At 40.2% G+C, this 9,671-nt stretch overlaps 1 protein-coding gene across 4 annotated transcripts in view; it reads left to right on the top strand.

Moving 5' to 3' along the window:
* POLA1 (DNA polymerase alpha 1, catalytic subunit) overlaps positions 1-9,393 on the top strand; it is a 200,685-nt gene extending 191,292 nt beyond the window's left edge. For all 4 annotated transcript variants that reach the window (XM_069944819.1, XM_069944821.1, XM_069944818.1 and 1 more), the window contains one exon: positions 9,232-9,393. In XM_069944819.1, the coding sequence (XP_069800920.1) occupies positions 9,232-9,371 (140 nt within the window). In that variant the 3' untranslated portion in view covers positions 9,372-9,393. The remainder of the gene's footprint in view (positions 1-9,231) is intronic.
* The last annotated feature ends 278 nt before the right edge of the window (positions 9,394-9,671 follow it).

The raw sequence follows: 9,671 nt of genomic DNA, 5'->3' as shown, positions 1-9,671 counted from the left end.
AGTCGCGCATCGCTTTTACATGGTCAGCAGTCGATGATTTTAGGTCCAGACCCAAAGAAACGGTCGATCGTTGTCATCGGCTGATCGTTGTCTCTATTACACAGCGATAAGTGGGCTGATTCGGCAGATTACACTCCTTGTAATAGGGCCCTATGTCTTGTTTCTATGTCAGTCTGTTCCTGCCATTGCCGGCTTACACTTGCTTTGCATCGATGTTAGTATTTTATAAAATGTTGTGTGATCCAACCTGTTGAAACAGAATGTGGCAGATTAACTAATGTGGGTCTCTTTTCATAAATGTGCATTTTTACTATTTTGTAGCTCATACTGAATTTCAACTAATTGAAGCTTGTGTACTCTTGTGTACATGATCTTAACACATCAATACCCAATTAGCAATTTGTTGAAAAAGAATTAAAATTACCATAGTGGGTATATCCATATTTGTCTCCTGTTTTGTTTTCCACAGATAGCATTTTCTTTGAAATGCTAATGGGGACAGGAAAATAAGCTGCAACTGTCTTGACATATTACAGCTTGTTTTGACACCAAAATATTTGAATTCATTTTCCCAATTGAAAGCCTGTTTGCCCCACAATAATTTTAATTTTACTTGTATTAAAAAAAAAAAATAATGTACATGACATGATCCATGTAAAGAAATAGCTTTTTAAAAAAAAATCTAGTTTAAGTAATTTGCTGTTCAGTATTATCATTTTCCATCGTTCCTTAATAATGTAGCAGCGTCTTCAGATTGTAAATGAGGTAGGGGCACATTTCTTCTTGTAACTTATCCAACATTTGTCGTAGACACCCAAGCTCCTATGTAGTAATGCATGCTCATCAAAAGATATAAGTTATACCTTTAAATCTGTTGTTCTGTTTTTTTTTGAAAAAAATTTTTTTTTTTTTGAAATTTTTTTTTTTTTTTTTTTTTTTTTTTTTTTTTTTTTTTTTCCATTCTCTGTCATTTCGGTTATCCTCCAACAATGTATCACAACGGATTACCATATACCTGCTTTTGTTATCACACAGTATACCATATATATATCACTGAATATTGATTAATTATTATGCAGCTACTTTTCCGTTGTTGATCTGTGGGACGTTCCTCCCCCCCCCCCCCCCCTTCCACTCCTTTCTTCCCCTTCCCTCCCCTCTCCTTTCCCTCCCCCCCCCTCCCCCCTCCCCCTTCCTCCCCCCCCTCCCCCCCCCCCTTTCTCCTTCCTTTCCCCTTCCCCCTCCCTTTCCCTCTCCCTCCCACCTTTGTGGGGGTGGAGTCAGTGGTATTTGGTACATCCTACACATTATATAAGGCTTATTTGTATAGTAGTTACATTGCCATGATTAAGGAGGGCTGCCTCCGCAACGCGTCGGCGTGATTTTAACCAGTTTTTAATTTCACCGTATATGTACCAATAAAGAATTCGCACTATCCTAAGGAGCTGTGGAAAACCTCTTTCTACGTTGGATTTGCCGATACGGGACACGGCCCGCATATATTTCCACGTGCTCCACTCCAAACCCGGAGACTCGTGTACCTGCATGCGCCATTAATTATCTGGGGTGAGCTGATCTACATATATATGTTTCTCTTGACATATTACAGCTTGTTTTGACACCAAAATATTTGAATTCATTTTCCCAATTGAAAGCCTGTTTGCCCCACAATAATTTTAATTTTACTTGTATTAAAAAAAAAAAATAATGTACATGACATGATCCATGTAAAGAAATAGCTTTTTAAAAAAAAATCTAGTTTAAGTAATTTGCTGTTCAGTATTATCATTTTCCATCGTTCCTTAATAATGTAGCAGCGTCTTCAGATTGTAAATGAGGTAGGGGCACATTTCTTCTTGTAACTTATCCAACATTTGTCGTAGACACCCAAGCTCCTATGTAGTAATGCATGCTCATCAAAAGATCTAGTAGATTCCATATATACTTACAATGGGTGTCATTGTTGGCGTTTATCTTCTCAAAATGTACATTAAATGTACATTAAAGGGGAACTATCAGCAGGTAAGACTAATCTAACCTGTAGATAGCCCTTATTGCGTGAGCCAGCCCGCTCCTTCTTTATGATAAGCATTGGAGCGGGTGGGCTGGATTGGGATTACACTGCTTACAGCAAGGGAATGGAACCAAGGAGGAGGGTAAGAGACATAACTTCCTCCTTGGCGCTATCGGGGGCTGTCAGCAGGTTAGATTGTCTAACCTGCTTATAGTTCCCCTTTTAAAGGGATGCTCCTGATATGCATTATAAAAGTTAAAGTGACACTGTCACCCCCTTTGGGCATTCTGATATCTCTACACAGGTGTAAAGGGTAAATTTAGCGGTTTTCATACCCTATTTTATATCATACGTTATGGTGCTTGTTCAAGTAAAAATGTCGTCATTTATCAACTGCAGATTATGTTAAGTGGACGGGGCCTCGCGGCATTAGCGCCACTTACCCCCGCCCACAATGACGCAGTTGGCCCCGCCCACTTAACACAATCTGCAGTTCATAAAAGATTACTTTTTACTTAAACAAGCACCATGACGTATGATATAAAATAAGGTGTGAAAACTGCTAAATTTACCCATTACCCCTGTGTAGAGATGTCAGAATGCACAAAAGGGGGTGACAGTGTCACTTTAATTTATTTTGCTAGTAATATTTATTTGTATAGCGCCAACAGATTCCTCAGTGCCTATTTAAATATATAAATACAATACAGGTTATATTTATATTAAATTAAACAATGATTAAAATTAAATTAAAAATACTGAATTGGAGACCTGCTCTCAAGAGCGTACAGACTAGGGTGACTGGGGGTGAAACGAGAGGCAACAAGGGCTTTATTTGTCTGAGATTATCTCAAAGTGCCTGTAGGTGATTGGGCGAGCCAGTCACAAGCCATTTTCTAAGCTAAGGTAGCAAGTTCAAAGTAGATGGCACCAAAGAGGTTATAGAGAGGATGCAGAAGGGGATAACAGAGAGGAAGAAGAGATTAGGAAATGTTATAAACGCACCTGAAGAGATGAGTCTTCAGGGCACTCTTGAAACTGGGGGTGTTGGAGATTAGTCTAAGGTCTTTGGGTAGGGAGTTCCAGAGAACTGGTGCAGCACGAGAGAAGTCTTGAAGGCGGAAGTGTGAGGTCCTGATTATGGAAGAGGTTAGTGTAAGGTCATTAGCAGAGCACAGGAAGGATGGTAGGTGGAGATGAGGGAGGAGATGTATGGAGGGGCAGAGTTGTGGAGAGCTTAAGGGGTGAGGAGTTTGAACTGTATTTAATAGGTAACCAGTGCAGTGACTGGCACAGGGGGGAGACATTAGTATAACGGCTGGAGAGGAAGATGAGCCTGGCTGCTGCGTTTAGGATAGACTGGAGAGGGGAGAGCTTAGAGAAAGGAAGACCGATTAGTAGGGAGTTACAGTAGTCAAGACGGGAGTGGATCAGGGCGACAGTCAGAGTCTGAGCGGTGTCAGTGGTGAGAAATAGGCGGATTCTGGAGATGTTTTTGAGATGAACATGACAGGAGCATGCAAGAGCTTGGATATAGGGAGTGAAGGATAGATCAGAGTCTAGGTCAGAGTCCGAGCTTGATGCACAGGAGTTATGCTAGTACCACAGAGTGCTAATGTACTGCATTAATAAAGTTACTTTTTAAAGTTTTCAAGATTTTTTTTTATACATTTTTATACTACCATTCATCTTCCGTTGAGTGACATAAGAAGAGGGTGTCATGGCCCTCTCTGCTGCCACGGATTGTGCCTGAAACTGCAGGGCAGTCCTGCAGTTCCTGATCGCCTGGTTTGGTCAAGTGCTAGATATATTATGTGCAGTACCCGGGGGGAAGGGTACCCTACAGGATCACTGTGTTTGTCAGCCTCTCTACAGCTGTGATAGCTTGCTCTGCTAGTGGCTCTAGCTGAGTGGGTGGGGATAGCAGTTCCCGACACAAATATTGGTAGCACCAGAGGGGCCATTTTCACCCTTTACTGCTGCAACTCAGCGGAACTTTAGTGGTAGGTTATAATTTACCCATTTATATTAAGTTGCATTACTTATTGTAATATAAAGCAATGTATTAGCAGAATAACATATTTTTTTTTTTTTAGTATACCTTTAAATTATTGGTGGCTTTAGCTGATTGCATGCAGCAACATCAGTGTAATCCATGCTCCCCATGAATCTGCCCATTGATGCTGAGTGGTAGTACTTTCTTTGTGGACATTCTGCCTGCAATATAAAATACTCAGTCAAGGGTTTTGAAAGTATGACCGTAAATGCTTTCATTTTCATCTTTTCACATATGATTTTTGATGGTCATTCCGGTCTGTAATTGATGAACATTTGTATAAGGATAAAATTGGTTATTTGTAAGATTAAACCTTCTATTGGTAGCAGTTGCTCAAAAATATGTATATTCATGTACTGTATCTACGAGTATAGACACAACATTTAAAAGAGCGTTCTTCAATAACTAACAGGGCAATCGTTACCGTTTCTCATGCCACCTTTGGCATCTACAATAGTGCCCTTTGTGGAGATCACACTGAGTGTTGTCAATATCCCATCAGTGCATGTGGTAAATAGCTTAGGAGCAACGTCCTCTCACATCTTTCTATGCATGGCATTAGTACACGGTTCTGAACCTTTTCTCCAAAGCTGCACAATATGTTGCTGTCATTGTAATGCATATTATGTGCTAGTTTGGTAATTTGCTGTATATACCCTTTAGTGTAGGTAAGTATTTGCTTAAGATAGTGCTTTATGTGCCACCATAATGTTATAGGAAGCATCCATTATCCAAGTTCACTGTGGATGGATTTGAAGCAAATCTACCATCTCGTAATGCAGTTTTTTTCCATAAACCTGCCAGCATGGTGATCCTGGTGGTGCGCTCCCTTTTTAAAAACGCCGCCCGGTTCCCGCTCTCGGTACTGTTTTCTATTAAACATGAAACACATTATTATATTATAATTATACTGTATTTACATAAAAATGTTTTTGTTAATTGTTAGAGTAGTTCACAAAAAAAAATTCTTTCAAATCGACTGGTACCAGAAGTGCAACATATTTGTAATGTACTTCTCTTAAAAATTTCAAGTCTTCCAATACTTATCAGCTGCTGTATGTCCTACTGGAAGTGCTATTCTTTCCAGTTTGGAGAGCAGTAGAGGTTATCTGTGGTGATTTGCTTCTGCTCTGGACAGTTCCAGACATGGACAGAGGTAGCAGCAGAGAGCACTGTGTCAGACTGGAAAGACTACACCACTTCCTGCAGGACATACAGCAGCAGATAAGTACTAGAAGACTTAGGGTTTTCTAATAGAAGTAAATTACAAATCTATATAACTTTCTGGTACCATTTGGTTTAAAAAGGAAAAAAAAAACATTTTGGTGAACTACCTCCAAGTGTTTCAGCTTGGACCTTTTTTCATAAGATAATATTAAGACGTCTGAAGGATCAACCTTTTTGGTGGCTTCATTGTGAGGCCCCAGATACTGTATGTGTGAAATTTTTGGGGTGACGCCTAAAATCACATAAAACTTTGATCTATAGTACAGTGGAATATAAAGAAGAAATAGGAGAACACTCCTTTTGTTATATGTATACATCGTTCGTTATTACGATCATTCATGTACTAAATTATACAACCGACCGTAATTACGATCTACGATAACTAACAACTATCATTCTGTGTCTTATGGTGAACAATTTCAGGTAGTTCGCAAAAGCTCTCATTTGCAATAATTTATCTTTAATCATTAAAAACGAAAAATCCCTTTGTCTAATAGGACCCTAACTCAGTAATGTGTCAGAGTAGGGCTGGGCAGTTTATCATGTTAAATGATTTTCATCAGAACCATAACTTTAATTTTAGCACCACCCAAGTGAGCAGGGCTGATATCGGAAGAGTACATGGCTGCTGCTTGCATAAACCTTGCAGAAGCAGGGCCTTTACTGACATAGACAGCCAGGTTCCTGCCACAACTACCAAGAACGTAACTAACTCCAATCTTGGCAATGTAACCCCTTCACGTCCCTGATCTGACTTTTAATGTAAGCGGTCATGAAGGGGTGTATGCAAGTCTAATACTGATTTTTGTTCAGACATTGTAGTTGCTTCTGCAGGTAGGTCTAAAGTTGGGGCCCTGGTGTCACCTATTCAAGATATAGGGATATAGAATCAGTATTTAAAATAAAATTGATAACAGTGGTGAAAACTCTATGAAAGTGTGGGATTTCATAGAATAGTAAAATATTGGTTATAATTAGTGTTGAGCGAACCCGAGCACTCTTCATTTCATTCCCTGCAGCCTATGGCTATGTCCATGTTTTTCAGGGCTCCTTAGGGCTGCATCCAACTTCTACAGCCACATGGAATGAGATGCCTAGCTCTCTGGTTTAGAGAACATTGCCAAACCTGAACAGTTTGACAGGTCCACTCAACACTAGTTATAAGTAAAAATGAAGAGACGCTGTACAGTAAATAGAGATACCAATGTCTTTTTACATTGTTCTCATCAGTATAACAAAATTTGTTTCCTAAAACGTCTAATATATGCCATTAAATCTTATATATGTCAAACATTACATGGCCAGATTGTGTATCAGTATCTATGATATACTAAACTTCATAGCCGCATATGTGCTGGTGAAATAAAGCTACATGGGGTTACATTCCCAGAGCAATGATTTATAACATGGTCCGGCTGCCTTACACAATCCTCCATCACAATTTGTCTTTTTGAACTCCATTAATCTTAGCTGAACAGTCCTGGCCATTTTTTGTTCTACAAAGAGTTCATGCTTTAAAGCATTTTTGCTCACATTTTGTTTCTTTTGGAGAGCTTCTCTTGCAATTTTGATGTGACCCTGTGAATGCCATTTAACATATACCCTGGTAGTGTTATTACTGTTTCAGTCTTTGCAGTGCCCAATTTTCTAAGTGTATTCAGGCCTGAATATTTCACTAGTTGGAGCCTATTGTTAAGTTTTATTGTAGAGCAGTTTTGATGGTGCTTACATATCTTGCATATTTACTTTATGAAGTTTTTTTTTTTCTATTTAGTGTTACTCATCTTCCCCTTATATAGAATAAATATATTATTAGAATTTTCATTCTTAAAACTAACCAGTTGCTTCTTTCATTGGTTTAAAATAGCCTTGTGTCCCATATCCTGCCTCAGTCTATGGTTTACAATCCTACTCCTTTGCCTGGTACATTGCCCAGATCTTAATCCCACGCAGGTGCTGTGTTCTCCTTTAGCATTCCAGGCAGAGTGACAGACAGCAACTTTGCACCCTTAGGCTGCATTCACACGTTCAGTCTTTTTCCCGGTCCGTGATTGTGGTCCGGCAGCAACCTCCGTGATCCGTGCAAAACAGTCAGTTTTTCATCCGTTTTGTATCCGTGTCCGTTTTTTTCATGGATCTGTGTTAAAGCATTTTAAATTACATTGATTACATCACATCCATGTTTTTCACGGATGAACACTGATGTCACATCTGTGTATATCCGTAAAAAACACGGATGTCATTGATTTCTATGGGGAATCCTTTCCGTGCATCCGATCCGAGTAATGACATGTCCTATTTTTTAAGGGAACGGATCACGGATCCGTGAAATCACGGAACATCTGAATAGCCCAATAGAAAGCAATGGGCTGTAAAATTGTCAGTGCGCACGGATCCGTGAGCCAGACAACTTCCCGGAATGTGTGAATGCAGCCTAACTATGACTGCACCGCTGAAGGAGAACAAGGTGTCTGCATGGCATTTCGAATCAGGCTGAGTGACTTGCCAGGCTAATGCATCAACAGAAGGATGGGATTAGGATTGTAAACAATTAGCTGAGGTGTGTCACAAAACACCACCCCCCACCATAACACAAATTGCATAACTGCAGATTTGGCTATTTTCGAGGACCTGAACAAATATTTCCTAGTTTCCTAAGATTAGTGCCGCTAACTACAGTGGTACTAGCCTTAGGGCAACTCTTACCTTTCTGACCTTTTCATGAAGATGAGAGGCTGCTATCTTGCCTGAGTTTTTTTTCCACAGCATTTAGTGACATGCTTTACTGCAAGACCCATGGACATAGATGACAATAGACATCCTGTCCCCTTGATATGTATGTGTGAAACATTACTGTACCGTCAGATAGTTCCTTTTATCCAAGATCTGTCCTTGGGTCTGTTCGGCAGGTGATGCAGTTATTGTCCAAAAATCAACTTTTACACTTGCAGCCCTGTGTCAAACTGGCGTGGCCTAGAGTGACTATGCATTTGGCTTGCACCGCCTCTCTGTCCCTCCTCCCCGGCCTCTCCATCATTAGGAAAGCTTCAGGCAGGTATTTTCCTATTCATCACCTGTGAGAACACGGCACATGGGCTGGGTCATTAAGGCACCTGTGCAGTGTTTACTGCAGAGGAATAGGAAATATCCTGCCAGTGGCGTTCTTAATGATGAGGAGGGTGGATAGGAGGGACGGAGGGGTGGTGCAAAGTTAGGGCACTGATACTCTAGGCCACGGACGTTTGGCACAGGGCTGCAAGTTTTAAAAGTTCTTTTTAAGAACAATAACTGCATCACCTGCCGAACGGACCCCAGAACAGATCTTTGATTAAAAGCAGCTATCCCAAGGTACAAGTGGTTTGGGGGGACAGATTGTGGGTACAGAGTCACTTTAAATATGAAGCAGTTTAGCATTTAGAGTCCAGCAGCTGTAGATGTGTATTAGATGTAACATAGTGATACATATTGTTTGCCTCTCTTTTGCTAGTTTATGCTAATGCACGTGCGCACTTCCCATGCTGGCAGGCTGTTCTGCATATGATGAAGCAAATGTGCTACATGCCTCACCCTGCTGCCCCACCTTCCCCTCTCACACCTTGTAGCAATGCAGCTACATCCCCCTCCAGTCCCCTGCTTTATTGGTACTATAGTTTTACACTAGACTGGAACTTTGGTATCTTAAGAGGTTTGTGAAAATTTACAGAGGTTATTGGAGCAAGGTGCTGACGGGCATGCTACTTTTGCTTAATGTATATCACTTAGTTCTGAGAATTTACATTCATTACTGACTTATGTGGAAAAACAACAGGAACAACTTTTCACATAAAACTGAAGATTTGAACATGCAGACAGACATTAAAATATTAGACATTTGTTTTGCATGATGCCCCTTGAAGAGACCTGTTTGTCAGTATGGCTTTGTTTTCTATTGCAGGTTACTTGAAGAAGCACTATCAAGAAGCAGAACCTGTGTACAAGAAACTAAAACATACCGCTGACCAAATTCTATCACATAGCGGATACTCCGAAGTGAATCTGAGCAAGCTGTTCCAGACCCTTACTGTAATCAAATAAAAACATGTTTTACCTAAGCGTCTTCAGTTGTAAAGACTGGCCTTCACTTCAATATGCTTTCAATAAGATATAGTAAAGGCTGCATTGTTTCATAGTAGACTGTTTTTATACGTACACATTTCTGTCACTTCATATTCTATTTTCCTTTGTGAAAATCCTCGAAGACCTGAGAGATAAAGGGACTGCTACATTAATTGAATAATTTCCAGTGAGCGCTGCTGTAGTGTAAGTGATCCTAGACATTACTGATCAGTATTTAGTGGAGGTGCTTTCTGCAAACAAGGTTGCAGAAGGTCTCGG

The sequence above is a fragment of the Dendropsophus ebraccatus genome, chromosome 11 (assembly GCF_027789765.1).
Source record: "Dendropsophus ebraccatus isolate aDenEbr1 chromosome 11, aDenEbr1.pat, whole genome shotgun sequence".
In the NCBI taxonomy this organism is placed as follows: domain Eukaryota; kingdom Metazoa; phylum Chordata; class Amphibia; order Anura; family Hylidae; genus Dendropsophus; species Dendropsophus ebraccatus.
The sequence above is the reverse complement of the archived record's forward strand: the minus strand, read 5'-3'. Positions and strand labels throughout refer to the sequence as shown.